Source organism: Meriones unguiculatus, chromosome 19 (assembly GCF_030254825.1).
Source record: "Meriones unguiculatus strain TT.TT164.6M chromosome 19, Bangor_MerUng_6.1, whole genome shotgun sequence".
Lineage (NCBI taxonomy): Eukaryota > Metazoa > Chordata > Mammalia > Rodentia > Muridae > Meriones > Meriones unguiculatus.
Window position 1 is genome coordinate 16,149,429 of NC_083366.1, and position 15,195 is coordinate 16,164,623.

At 42.4% G+C, this 15,195-nt stretch overlaps 1 protein-coding gene across 3 annotated transcripts in view; it reads right to left on the reverse strand.

Moving 5' to 3' along the window:
* Positions 1 to 203: 203 nt before the first annotated feature.
* Cdc123 (cell division cycle 123) overlaps positions 204 to 15,195 on the reverse strand; it is a 48,763-nt gene continuing 33,771 nt past the window's right edge. For 2 of the 3 annotated variants that reach the window (XM_060373044.1, XM_021656506.2), the window contains 5 exons: positions 13,798 to 13,920; positions 12,766 to 12,794; positions 2,669 to 2,797; positions 1,057 to 1,194; positions 204 to 481 (listed from right to left, as the gene is read on the reverse strand). In XM_060373044.1, coding sequence (XP_060229027.1) covers positions 455 to 481; positions 1,057 to 1,194; positions 2,669 to 2,797; positions 12,766 to 12,794; positions 13,798 to 13,920 — 446 coding nt within the window. In that variant the 3' untranslated portion in view covers positions 204 to 454. The remainder of the gene's footprint in view (positions 482 to 1,056; positions 1,195 to 2,668; positions 2,798 to 12,765; positions 12,795 to 13,797; positions 13,921 to 15,195) is intronic. The other variant, XM_060373046.1, reaches the window with a different exon arrangement.

The following is a 15,195-nucleotide window of genomic DNA, read 5'->3' on the forward strand; positions in this document are numbered from 1 at the left end:
CTGGCCCCTTGCTTTCCTTCAGTCCTCACTTCTGCTTTTCCTTTACATGACCTTATCCTTCCCACTTCATTACACTCTCTTCCTCCCTTCTCACGAGAGCTTCCATTTCTACAAAGCATAAATGTGACCACCTATCTGCTAGGTATAAACAAATGGAAACAAAAGAAATATAAATTTAAACAGACTGAACCAGAGAGCAAGTATTTCATAGAAAGTTATTTTATTTTCAGAACAGTATGCTTCCTTACGTTTAAGATCATTTATTCTGTTAGTTTTTTACAAGTACCAAAGCTTTTCCATCTGTTTCCTGGTGAATATACATGAATATGAAGCTAATGCTTTTGCATACTGCCCACCCCATCGCCACGTTGTTTGGGTACCGGGAAGTTGTGTTCTATACGCAGCCTCCTGAAAAAGGTATGCTTCCCTCTTCTACTTATTCTCAAAGCAGCAGTCAGTCATCCTCTTGCTGATTTCTTTTCTGTCAAAGGAGTACAAGAATGTGTTGAAGAAGCATATTCTAGTTGGGATATCTGCCTAGCCAAGGTCACTGTTGCTGTCAGAAAGTGTAATTTTCTAGAGGTCTTCACAAAAGACGTGGCTAGAAATTATGGAAAAAGAAAACATGCTTTACCTAATTTGATAAGCTGTTTATTATTGTTGCTCCTGGCGACAACCCTAAGGCACCTGGGTACTTTCTTCTCTTTCTTACACAGGTACACACACTCCCACATTCACAATCACCATGTAGTAGCAGAGGAGACGTCATCTTCTCCATGACGACAACATACATACTTCAAAGCTAGCAGTACACAAGCTTTTCAAAATGACTGTGTGTCATAATCGTCATCTTCTATCTCCCTGACTGATAAATTATTCCTTCAGCTCATAGCTCCTATTTACTTATAAAGTGGCTTACCCCCTTCATTGTGGTCCTTTAATCTATAACCAGCAAATAAAAGTCCAGCTGGCCCAGGACTGAAATGAAGTGACACACAGCATACTTGAACCCCAATTTGAAAGGATGACCAGCACATAAACATCCATATACTTTACCAGCTTAAGAAAATCTATGAGCTTGTGAGCATCTTCCCCGGTGGAGAGGTCTACAAAGTCCTTGGGCAGTCGGTAGCTCAGATAGGGGCTGGGCTGAACTGTGACCTCCCTGTTTGTGCAACGGAAAGCTGGAGAATCCTTTGCAAACAGAAAACAGGAAAGTCCATCATTCTCTCTTTTAAGGTCTACTTTCCAAACTAACAAGAAACACTAGCACAATTTCAATGCCATTGTTCTCATCTGTACTAGAGAAGGAAGAACACAAGACCTTAAAGTAAAAAAGGTATCAGGAATTTAAAATAATTCTACACAGTAACTAAAACTGGATAGAAAGCCTCTCAAAGTAGTGTTCCCGGGAGAGGTAGGTGGGTCTCTAAGAGCTGCCTGTGTACAGCCCTGTGTGCTGTGGGGAAGCTCCTGAGCAGGCCAGGGCCCACGGCCAGTCACCTCTGTGCCCAAGCAATCTCCCACGGGCCAGACCTCTGTAACTGCCATCACTTTCTCCAGGTGGGTAGTGGGCGGTGTGCTCCTGCAAGCACTTTGCCCTTAGTGAAGTGCCTGCCCTTCAGAGTGAAGGCAAACGAGCACCCTGAATTCCAGAATCCTTTTCATATTCCTCTTACATCATCTGCAACCTCATCATTCATGTGAACTGCAAGTTCACAGGTTATTTGTCTCCCAAGTCATTAGTTAACACACTTGGTCAAGTCTTGCATATATTTACATGCTGCCTTGTGCCTCAAAGGACTGCAGAGACAGAGGTCTTGGCTTTAGACTTCCCAGGTGGCAGATATCTAGGTGAGCATGGCTGGTGTCTGGCAGAGGGAGACAAGACAGGAACCTGAATAGTTGGGACCAGGAAGCCTTAGAAAGCAGCCATACCTTACACAGATAAACCAGTTACCTGACAAGAATCTGCTTTGTGCTGGGCCTTGTTCTGTGAATGGGAGATAGAGGGGTGAGGCTGGGAGACAGATAGTGAAAGTGAACAGCGAAGAGTTACAGAAGCAGAGATGGGATCTACGTGAACTTGGCTGAAGCCTAATGGACAGGAAGGGAGGCTGAAGGCGCCACAGGCTAAGATCGGCAGAGACAGCTCAGGCTCAGGAGGCTGGCAAGAGCATCTGCAGACAACTGAGCTGAGTGTTTTCTGCTTTCCATGGAAGAACTGAAGGGATCTGCTGAGCGGAAGGCAAGGAACAATGGCTGGAAGCAGTGAGGAACCTGGAGAAGCAGGACCAGCCTGGGGACAAGTGAGATGAAAGGTGACCAGGGACAGCCATCATGAAAGCAGAGGTCACACTGTGAAGAGGCCCTGGTCTAGTCAGGCATCCTTCCACTCTCAGCAGGGAGCAAGGACCAGAGAAGCAGTCTTATGACTTGACTGAGGATGAAGGCTTTTCCAGGTGAACACAACAGGCAGAGCTAAGAAAACAGACTAAGTAGAAAAACTCTGCTTTCCCAGTGAAGGAATGAGCTGTGTAGAACACCCTTTTTGAACACTGTGACCAGAAGTAACAGCCAGGAAAGCTGTGTCTACCAGACCCTTCCCAGTGGTCCAGGCCCTGCCTATAGGCAATCAAAGGCTGGTGAGCGGACTAAAAGGTCTTACCAGCTCCTGAGCATCCCCTTCACTGACTTCTCCTCTTAGGTTGTTCTCAGATGTCAGCTCTTCCCAAGTAAACAACAGTGAATCTGTGACTTCCCCGAATGGATTGAAGTCAATGAGCCACACCTTCCCCTGATTACAGATAAAAAAATCAGTTAAGTGTAAAATAAAAACAAACACAATCTGTACTCTTATCAAAAAGGCATTTTCCTATTATTTTCCCTTAAAGATCATCTTAAAACTGCTATTTCAACAGATCATTCCACAGCGTCCCAACCAAGAATCCTCTGTTGAAGCAGACAGATCTAGGAGACTGACTGAATGCAGAGGAAAAAGAACCAGGAAGAAGGGCCCTGACAAAGGCCTATCTTTACATATACTAAAGAGAGTTAGAAATGCTATTTATTTATTTATTTATTTATTTTTAGTTTTTAGTGTAGCATTAATTTTGTATGTATGACATAACCTGAGAGCAGATAAAAGGAAAATGAAAAACACTGTATCAACTTCAGAAAGGAATTTCTAATCCTCAGAGACTGTCTACTAAGGGACATTTACCTAAGGGAAAGGATGCTCCATCCTGTCCAACTGTGCTAAGAGTCAGGAGCACCTGACCTGTCTGGGCTAACGGTGCAACCCTACAAAACGAGAGCCAGCACATTTGATTGCAGAGCCATTTGGGGCACACAGTAGATACGTTTCCTTGAAAATTTAACTTTGTTCTCTGGTTTGGGCTCTCTCCTCCCTGCATCTAGTGTGTGTGTGTGTGTGTGTGTGTGTGTGTGTGTGTGTGTGTATCTGTGTGTCTGTGTGCGCGCACACGCATGCGCCTACGCACACTGGGGGGTGGGGGTGGTTATGTGTGTAGAAGGCAGAGGTAGAAGCCCGGGGTCTTCTTCAATCACCCTCTACTTCATTTTTCGAGACAGAGTCTGTCACTGGCCCTGAAACCCACTCATTAGGCTACACTAGCTGGCCAGCAAGTCCCAGGACCTTCCTGTCTCTACTTCTCCAGTGTGGGAGCTATAGGCATATGACACAGCACCCAGCTTTTCATATGCAAGTGCTGGTAATCAAACTTAGGCCCTCATGATTGTATGGAAAGCACTTTGCCAACTGAGCCGTCTCCCCAATCCCTGATTTTCTACTGACACTTTCACCCATTTATATGCACTATTAACAATGAAGTGTTTTATTTGAAATGTGGAAGTCCCGTGTCTTGATCTAATAGTGGTGTGTACAAACTTGGACATGTCAAAGGAGAATGCTGAGTCAACGTTTTACTCACGCCTTTTTTCACCTAGGTTAAAACTAAATTTTAGAGAAGATGAGATAGCTCAATAGGGTTTCAGAAATATCCAGCCAGTGGTGTGCAGCCATTTCAAGGCGTTCTCGCCATGTGCCGTGTGAATAAGGCTTCTATTTTATATAATCCCCAAGAGAAATCCTGTAAGTCTCTCTTGCCACTTGAGTTGTTTGCACACATCAATCTGGCACCCACTTCTATATTCTTAAGACTACGTGAAGAAATACAGCAGTCACCTGGCACACCGCCAGATTTGTTTAGGGGACTATTACTAGCATGCCTTTGGGACACTGTTGTTTCTAACAAAATGGATATTTTCTAATCTCCAAATTGTGTCTCTTTGACTTTCGTTTGTTTATTTTCAAGACAAGCTTTCTCTGTATATTCCTGGCTGTTCTGGAACTCAGAGATCTGCCTGCCTCTGCCTCTGCCTCTGCCTCTGCTTCCCAAGTGCTGTAATTAAAGGTGTGATCACCTGGCTTTTTAATCACCAATAAAAACATTTCATACCTGTTAACATAGGAATACTGACTGCCATAAACTAAAAGTATACCTCAATTAGGTAAAATAAATAAATAAATAAATAAATAAAAATAAAGGAATCCAATTTAAAGACAAAACAAATCATCATTGGCAGCTGGCAGCATTTGCTCTAAAAGTCAGATGCCATTTCCATTAGCCCCTCAAAACAAGCCAGCTGGAGTGAGGAACAAAACTGTGCAGAATGAAATTTTATGGTTGCAACATGCTTTCTGTGTGACACCAAGCCCCAGTCATCCTGAGCAGTTAATTCTGCTTAGAGAAATTCTAAAGAAATGAAGAGTCAGACTAATGTAATGTTTCTTGTATCAACCAAATGCCCACTCATCAAGTAAATGTCATTGAATTAGATACTGTACTTTGCTTTGGAATATAAAGGACAATCGACAACAGAAAGTGTTCCCTCAACAAGCTCAGTCTAGCTCACAGCATACTTCCTAAACACCACCACCACCAACAGTCCCGTACATGTGCTCATGGGACAGGGGCAATATCAGTGTATGATGAGGTCACAGAACCTGACTGGGTGAGGATGCTAAAAGTGCTTCTCAGAGTAACTTGGATTTTGTTGCAGTGTTTTGAGAAAGATCTTGCTGTACTGCCCAGGGCTCACATGATTTTTCTGCCTCACTCAACCAGGTAGCTACAATCAGAGCCAGCACCACTGTATCTAGCTTTGGTAACACAGAACTTGGAGGACAATAGTGACAACAAGGGTGAGATCAGTGTAGAGGGGGAAGCAGATTAAATAGGCATGGACAGCACGTTGTTTTGGCTGGAGTGTAAAATTTGTGATGGTTTCTACAATACACTGTGCTAAGGTATCTTTAAAAGCCTCCTATTTGAAACAGGATGGAATTGTGGTTAAAAGAATCCCTTCAAAAATCCAGATAGAATGGTTAAGAAAGAGGGAGCTCCCCAGGAGCCAGAAAGGAAAGGAGTCTGAACACCAGAGATAAGAGGATAGCTGAGGGGAGGGAGCATGGTTTAACACTACACAACAGCTGGGCATTGGCCCTACGGAGGGAATTAGGACTAGGGAGCTAACCTCAGTGAATGAAAGGAATGTGCCAAGAAGAAAGAAAAAGAAATGTCTATTCCCTGGGAAGAAAGGCAGTATCTTTTTCTAGAGTTTGGGAAACATAAGGAGCAAATGAAAAATTTGACCTTTAAGGTCTTTGGAGTTTTTACAAGTAAAGGTTCATGAAGATAAATTCAAAGTAAAATGAGCAAAATGAATGATGAGATTAAAGGAAGCAACATGGGTGAAAGTCTACAGATACAATTGGAACTAAAGTTCCAAGATTTTAGGAAAGTGAAAAATATTACAAGACTGAGAGATTACAAGAATAAATTACTAGTGTTAGGACAACTGGATAGAGTCTAGAAAGGCAGAATTGGATCCATATTGCATAGCAAAAAGATAAATAAACAGATAATGAGATCAAAGACTTCAACACAAAGCAAAAGGAAAAAATCAAACGAAAGGAGCTGAGAATGGTGGCTCATATCTGTAATTCACTGCAGTAAACAGAGGCAGTACAGCCTGGAGCTCAAGGCTGGGCAGGGCTACCTAGAAAGATCCTGTCTCAAAACAAAACACCCCAAACCAAAGAACTCCCGATGCAATCCAGCAAATATTCTATTTGTAAGACAGCTAAACATAAAAGCATTAAAAAAGATCAACCAATTCTCAAGACGAACCCAAGCCTGCAGCACTATTAATATCAGATAAAATATATAATGAAAAACACACAAAAGTGTTATTAGTATTAGGAATAGAGAAGGTCCCTCCTTAATGATAAGATTTCACCTGATAATAATCTGTTGAAGTTAATCTTAATTGTCACCTTGACTGGACTGAGAGGTACCTAGGAGACTGGCAAAACATACTTCTGAGTACATTGCTGAGGACATGTCCACAGATGACTGAGACAAAACACAGTGATTGAAGGTGAGGGACCATCTTGAATATGGGCAGCACACAAAGTCCAAAGAGTGGGGCCCTCTGGATGGGGGAGCAGACAGATCCGTAGCGTAGCTCTGAGCTGATGCACTCCCTTTTTCCCTCTGCTTCCTGACATGCATGGACTGAGCAGCTCTTCTCTGATGTCTCAGGCACCAAAAGTTCACAGTGATGAAGCCTAGTGCTCATGGACTGAAAACTCTCAAATTTGAGCCAAAATTCACATTTTCTTCCTTTATTTATATCACATATATCATCAAAATAAAAGGCTGGCACACGCACAAAAAAAAATTACTGTTATATAAGAACACAACTTCAAAGTATATTATCTAAAATCCAAAACAATTAGAAAGCAAGGGATTTTAACATAGTCTGTTGTTCAGAAACTAAATCAAGTAGCCAAAAACTTGGGAAAGATTTTTTTCCATGTGATAAAGTCTATATATAGAAAATAAACAAATAGCACAAAGAATCTCATTTCCTTCTAGTCAGCTGCATAAGTTTATCAACTCATTGCCAATCCTGCTCATCTGCATTCCCACCGTTTCCCCAAAATGTGTTTGATTTTAAAGGGATCCTCAAGCATCATTTCCTCCAGAATCTACTCATTTTAGCAACAAGCTTGATCTAGGTAGATCCGCCCATAGAAGACAGCACACACAAGCTAGACGTTCTTTGACAAGCACACACAGAATGTTTACAAAGACATGATCAAGCTAGAAAGCCAAATTTATGATAGCAAGACTCAAATTTAAACCTATATTCTGTTCAGAAAGCAATAAGTCACAACTGAGACTAGACAGGGACAAAAATTATTTTCTTAAGACTCTAACATAAGAGGCACATAGATCTGTGAGTTTCAGGCCAACTTGGTCTACACAGTGTGTTCTAGGCTAGCTACAGCTACATAGTGATACCATGTATCACAAAAAAAAAAAAAGTAGATTGTAAAGAAAGATTCTAAATTCTAGCTGTATGGTATCATCCTGAGGGAGCTTCTGAGGCATTTTCCAACGAATGGGTAGGCCACCAATGTGATGAGCATAGAACAGTTAAGACTGCAGCACTGTTCTAGTTCCCACCATTTGCCTGCAAATTTCATGATTTTCTTTTTAATTGCTGAGTAGTATTCCATTGTGTAAATGTACCACAATTTCTGTATCCATTCCTCAACTGAGGGAAATCTGGGTTGTTTCCAGATTCTGGCAATAACAAATAAAGCTGCTCTGAACATGGTTGAGCAAATGTCCTTGTTGTGTACTTGAGCATCTTTTGGTTATATGCCTAGGAGTGATATAGCTGGATCTTGAGATAGCACTGTTCCTAACTGTCTGAGAAAGCGCCCAATTGGTTTCCAAAGTGATTGTACAAGTTTACATTCCCATCAGCAATGGAGGAAGGTTCTCCTTTCTCCACATCCTCTCCAGCATGTGTTGTCACTTTAGTTTTTGATCTTAGCCATTCTGATGGGTGTAAGGTGAAATCTCAGGGTCGTTTTGATTTGCATTTCCCTGATGACTAAGGAAGCTGAACATTTCTTTGTTTCTCTGCCATTTGATATTCCTCTACAGAGAATTCTCTGTTTAGCTCTGTACCCCATTTTTAAATTGGATTACTTGATTTGTTGCTGTTTAACTTCTCCCAGAATCAGAAAGACACACATGGTATATACTCACTGATGAGTGGGTATTAGACATATAATATAGGATAATCATACTAAAATTTGTACACCTAAAGAAGCTAAGCAAGAAGGAGGGCCCTGGGTAAGATAAATCAATCCTCATTCAGACAGGTAAATGGGATAGACATTGGAAGATGGCGAAAACAGGGAACAGGACAGGAGCCTACCACAGAGGGCCTCTGAAAGACTCTACCCAGCAGGGTATTAAAGCACATGCTGAGACTCATAGCCAAACTTTGGGCAGAGTACAGGGACGCTTATGAAAGAAGGGGGAGATAGAAAGACCTGGAGGGGACAGGAGCTCCACAAGGAGAGTAACAGAACCAAAGTCTGGGCCCAGAGTTTTTTCTGATTCTGATTCTCCAACCAAGGACCATTAATGGAGATAACCTAGAACTCCTGAACAGACGTAGCCCACGGTAGCTCAATCTCCAAGTGGGTTCCCTAGTAATGGGAACAGGGGCTGTCTCTGACATGAACTCAGTGGCTGGCCCTTTGAGCATCTCCCCCTCAGGGTGGAGCTGCCTTACCAGGCCACAGAGGAAGACAATGAATCCGTTCCTGATGAGACTTGATAGCCTAGGTTCAGATAGAAGGGGAGGAGGACATCCCCTGTCAGTGGACTGGGGAAGGGGCATGGGAGAAGAGAGAGGGAGGGCAGAATTGGGAGGGGATGAGGGAGGGGGCTACAGCTGGGATACAAAGTGAATAAATTATAATAAATAAAAAATTTTTAAAAATAAAGGAAAAAAAAACCTGCAACACTGAATCAACTTGCCCAACCACAATAAACACAGACATATCAGTGTCACCAGGCAAAAACACACTTTGGTTATAGTTCACAAACCAAACCACTTACATGAGTTAGCCACAAAATAACATATTCCAGAAAGTGTCGAGCAAACTCTGCTACACATACCATTGAGTAAATGCAAATGAGTTTTACAATATGGTCTCAGGCCCTGAACAGAAACTGTCAGGATGTTTAGACTGGCGTGCTTCTCACTTTTAAAAATGTAACTAGCTTCGGATCCGCAAGATCTCAGCTACCAGTACTCATGTCCTCATCCAACTTCACTTTAAGAAACCCCTCAACTCTTTTCCAGGCTAAACAGCCACCTCTACCTGTTGGTCCTACTGAGTTAACAGTCGGGACACATGCCAGGAACAGAAGGAGACAACTTGGCAGATTCCAACATTTTCACTTGCCAAAATATGAAATAACTGGTTTAGTATCTGTACCATGTAGGCAGATAACACAGATCTACAGCTTTACAGAGACTGGGAATGGAATTAAATGATAATAAAGGAAAGATGCGTGTTCTAGACAGTAGGCTTGGTTTATCCTGTTCCAACTGCCTTGATGCTGCCTGCAGCAGGCTGTTCCTCACAAACATTTAGAAGTCTGACACTTCCACATTAGATAATAGATCCTTCCACTGTCCAAAGCTGTCTTGTTTGAAGCTTCCTGTTAGAAGAAGTGCAGCAGCTAGCACAGCACAGGTTCATAAATGCTGGCTGTGTATGTGATCTGCAGAGGTAAGTGACTCCTGCCTGCAGGACCAGATTTCTATCTGTGAACTCACCCCTAGCTGGCTTCCCACAGCTGAAACTTTCCCAAGTGTCGTTCCTTGTCTTTACATCAGTTCCCCTATCTTTTTATTTGTGTTCGTGTGATGTGTGTGCACAGATGCATGTGGAAACCAGAGGCTTACCCCAAGGTGGTTTCCTGGATTTCTCTCCACTTACTGAGAAAGCGTCCCTCACTGGATCCAGAGCTTGCTGGCTTGGCTACTCTAGCTAGCCAGCCTGTCCCAGGGACTCTCTGGCCCATCTTGGGAGTTTCCAGGTGCTACACCATGACCACAAAACTTTCATGTGGGTTCTGGGGATCTGATCATCATGCTTGCACTGCAAACACTTTCTCCACTGGGTCATCTCCCCAGCCTCTAACTCGCCCCATCATGTAGCCCTTCTTTCTAATGCTTAGTACCTTCTACCATGCTAGAAGACAGAAAAGGGAAGTAGGGTGAATGTTTTGACTTAAGAAGGGGGAAATAGCTAACAGCTACTAGGGGACATAATTCTATGGGCCACATCCTCTTGGTCAAAAAGTGATTCAAAGTTCTGACAGGCATCACAGCCACACTGTGGAGCAGGAATGACACACCTGGTGGTGAACGGGTCAGATGTGAGAAAGCATCTTCTACAGCTCAGTCATCATGCAGAATCACAATAAGAAGAATGAGGCTTCTCTGAAAAGCTGCATGGCTTAGACAGTAAAATATCTGCTGTAGAAAGCTTGTATTAAGTCAGGCTTTTGTGTCTTTTTCATCTCACCAGTTTGCATCACTTTTAAGATGTTAATTGAAAATGTTAGAAGTTTCTCAAAAGAAGACATAAAGATGGTAAATAGACATGAAAAAATACTCAAAGCAACTCACCAGGAGTGTGTAAATTAAAGCTACAATAAGATACTACCTCAGCAGCCAGGAGAGCTGCTATCAGAAAGAAAGATAACAAGTGCAAGGATGAGCGGATCAGAGTCTTCATGTACTGCTGGGAGGAACGGAACCTCGTCCAGCCCTGTGAAGGACAGCATGGAAGTTCCCCCAAAAGTTAAAAACAGGCCATGAGATGCTGACAAGTCTAACGCCCTGGGTTTGATCCTTGAACCCCACATGGTAGAAAGAGAGAAGTTCACGCAAGTGCACCCACACTCTCGCACGTTATCAGTGTAAACATAACAAGAGCAGAAGCACCATGACCCAGCAATCTCAGTCCTTGGAGAGGTGAGTGCCTGAGGGAACTGTTGCCCTCTCATCTTTATTTGCAACACTCGTCTCAGCAATCTGGAAGAGTGGACAGCCTAGGGGTCAATGAGCCAATGAACAAATAAAGAAAATGTGGTCCAAATACACAATAAAATACTGCTTGACAATAAAAAAAAATGCTACCCAGTTATCTGAGGCAAAGGGCAAGTACCACATGATCTCATTCACATGTGAAATCAAGCCAGGGATCTCACATAGTCAAGAATAGAACATGGCTACCAGAGGCTGGTGCGTGGAGTGAGATGGGCAGAAGCTGATCAATGTACAAAGCTAATAAAGAGGAATAAGAAATTCTGATGTTCTTTGGGGCCAGCCTGGTCTACGGAGAGTTCCAGGACAGCCAAAATTATACCCAGAGAAACCCTATCTTGAAAAACGAAAAACAAACAAACAACAACAAAAGTTCTGATGTCCTATTGCATAGCAAGATGACTACTGGGGTCCAACTTTTTAATACCGGGAAAGGATAATGTCCCCTCAAATGTACTGTGTCGTGGTCATAGCTATCCTGGGACACATGCGGCCACAGCTGCAGGTTAGAAATGTCTGCTAGCTAACAATGATATACTGTGTGGTTTAATGAATTGATTTTCAATGTTCTTACCATAAAGAAGTGACAAATATTTGAATAGAAAGATGTTTACCCAGAACTAAACATTATACAATATAGACATGGATGAGAAACATTAATTCAATGCATTAATACTTTTTAATGTTTTCATGTATTAGATAAAAAATAAGTTTAAGTTAAAAATGTTAATCTGGGGCTGGGGAGATGCTCAGTTGATAAGGATAAAGTGCTTGCTTCCCATCCCTGGGGAACTGAGTTTGATCCCCAGAAGCCACAGAAAACTGTTAGGCATGGTTGGTCCACATCCGTAACCCAGCAATGGGAAGAGGCCGGAGGCTCACTGGCCAGCCAGCTTTCTTTAATTGAAGAGATGCAGGCCAACGACAGTTTCTGCTTCAGGGAAGACAGGGCGGATTTCTGAGGATGTGGCCTGAAGTTGCCCTTTGGCTATCTGCACACCCCACATGAATGCGCACATTCGTGTAGCCTTCCCACATCAATGTTAATATAAACACACACACATACTCACCTAGAAATTTTAAAGGATAAATCTATTAAAGACAAAAAAATTCACATCTTTGCCCAAAGATGCAAAGAACCTTTTAAGCTGACTTAAAAAAAAAAAAGTACCAAATGACAAATTTCTGGTCTTAAGTGTATACAAGTAATTATTTTCAGCAGGGAGGGCCAGACCTCCCAAAAAGTGTGAAAAAAAACATAAAGTGGCTATTTATTCACTTGTTCTATTACAGCATTTAGGGCAGATGCTGTAATCCCAACACACAGAAGGCAAAGGCAGGAGGGTCATGAATTCAAAACCAACAAATTCCAGCTGGGTGGTGGTGGTACACACCTTTAATCCCGGCTTTCAGGAGGCAGAGGCAGGGGGCTCTCTGAGTTTGAGGCCAGCCTGGTCTACAGAGTGAGTTTCAGGACAGCCAGGGAGGCACAGAGAAACCCTGTCTTGAAAAATCAACTCTCCCCACAAAAAAAGTTCCAGGCCAGTTGGAGCTAAATTCATAAAAACAAGTGCCTTGAGTTTATTTGTGTTGGGCACATTACTGTGAGGAATAGGCTGCATTGTGACTTCCACAGGCCCCGGCTTCAGAACAGTTTCCGAGCAATGGACCCTTCATAAACGCCATGGCTGTGTACTAGGCTCACCATTCTGCTTTAAAGCAAGTTAATGATAGTTTACTTACCCTACTGTCTCTGTATATATCGAACACAACTGTAAAGAAGAAAAAACTCAGTTACTAATAAACTAATACTTTTATAATCTAAGTCTCTTTATGAAAATTCAAGTACATTTTACTACTAAACACAGCAGAATATAATTAGCCTAGAATATGTAATACCTATAAATCTCCAAACTCAGTCAGAAATGGTGGTGCACACTCATTAGCACTGGAGAAACTAAGGCAGGAGGATTGCCACAAGGTCAAGGCCAGCTTAAGCACACAGTGATGTCCAAGTCAGCTGGAATAGAATGGGAGCTGCTGCCTCAAAACAATAATTAATGGACTCACTGATGAAGACTCCAGACATAAGCGTATCCTGTCCTGTGTTCTTTGTGTAACTGCCTCCTTCTTCTCTACCCTTAATTGCAATGACTCCTCCTACTTAAAAACACAAACCCAACAAATACAGTTTGAACCACTTGCTTACATGGGCAGAGGAAGCTGCCACCAAGAGAAATATTAAGGAAAGGAGCATCCATCACTTATTTGAGGTGTGAAATGAGTAAAATTTGTCATATGAAAGCACAAAATGTAATTATGAGACAGAGCAATTCATCTTCTTTCTTTAATTAAATCTGCTATGGAACCCAGTCCTGGCATGTAGAAAAAGCATAAATCATGGCTATGATTCTAGGCTATTTGAAAACTCTTATATACCACAAACTTTCAGTTCCCCAAAACAACCCCTCAGGTGTTTGCCCTTCAACCACTACTGTGTCAGATTACAGACAGACGCTAAAAAGGAGAAGCACTCTGCTCTCCACAGACGGTCCCTGTGAAACATCTCGAGCAGGGACAGCTGCCCTGGTGTGAGATCACATTAGCTAATCAAACGGGGTGAATGAACACAGAAATCTTCAGTGATACAACTGGTCTACAGTAAAATGCTAAGAGCACTGAACTTTGAGCTGAGCATTAAAGATGGACCCCAGTGAGTGAGGCTCAGTAACCGGTGCCAGGTCTCACTCCATTGCACCCACAGAGAATACTCACAGTCTTCATCTAAGAAGTTATACTGTATGTGTTCCGTGAAAAAGTCTTGTATGCATCTGCAAATTTCTTCTTTTTGTTTAGAAATATGATCATAGTACTGTGTGTAGTCTCTCTGAGAAATACCTGACAAGAAAACATTCACAGCTGTTATTATACAAAACTCATAAAATGCCAACACGTAACTTAACGTAGTAATCAAAGCCATTAACGGTGCCCAAAAGACCAAGCAGGTGACTGCTGCAGCACAAATGACTTAGCTACAAAGGCCATGCGGATAAGCGAGTTTCAGCCCTACACTGCCACGCAGTCTTAACTTTGGAAGTAGTTTTCATTCAGTAAGATGGAAAAGAATTCAGCGACAAAAAGGCTTGTTAAGTAAAACCCGCAAGTAGCAACTCTAAACGCGTGCATATGTGCAACTGCCGATGCTGTCCGTTTTTAAAGAAAGTCTCTTCAAATCGACATCCTCTTCCAGTTGTGTTGGGGGAGGTAATGTGAAATCACCCTCCGGGGCATCTGCTGTGCTCACGCTATAGTTCACAAAAGCTGGCTATTTTTCTTGTTTTGGGAAAGGTGATCTGTCTTCAGAGCCTGATCTTTCAAATCACAGAAAATCAAAACATTCCTGCTTAAGTGATTTCCACATATACTGAAGGGGCTGCTGTATGAGGCCCTCAATGTATTTAACTCCAGGTTTCTGTGGTTAAAGAAAGGGGGAGAGGGCGCTTCTGATTTCTTAGTCACAAGATCTCTCTTTGGCATACTTAATATGGAATATGTAACAGTCAAATGCCCACGCTTATCCTAGGTAGGAATATGAATGTCAACATCACGTTCAATGAAAAGCGGTGAGCTGATATTCAATTACACTTCACTTGGTCAACAAATTTTACTTTATGGAAAAAATGCATTGGCAAAAATTTTAAGAGAATGACTTATATATTCAGTATATAAATACTGAATCACTTATTCAGTATTTAGTCTGAATAAGGGATAGCTAACAGAATAATAACTTCAGAGGTAAGAAAACAAGCAACTTGTTTGTTTTCATGTATTTCCTCCTGCTCATGTAGTAGACAGTACACTAACCACAGGAGTAAGGACTGAAGGGGGCTGGAGAGATGGCTCGGGTAAGAGTACGTGCCGCTACAGAGATGGGGGCTTGCTTCCCAGCACTCACGCCAGGACATCTAGGGACCCCGCAGCTTCAGCACAGGCAGATCTGGCCTCTAGGGGCACATGCACCACGGGCACATAACCCCACGCAGACACACACCCACAGAACTAAATAAAATCATCTTTCCAAACAACTGTTAAATTGGCTTTCTATGATGTTTACAGCAGGCGTTTCCTGCTGGCAACAGGACATTTGCTAACAGAAAGTAGGTAATATTACAC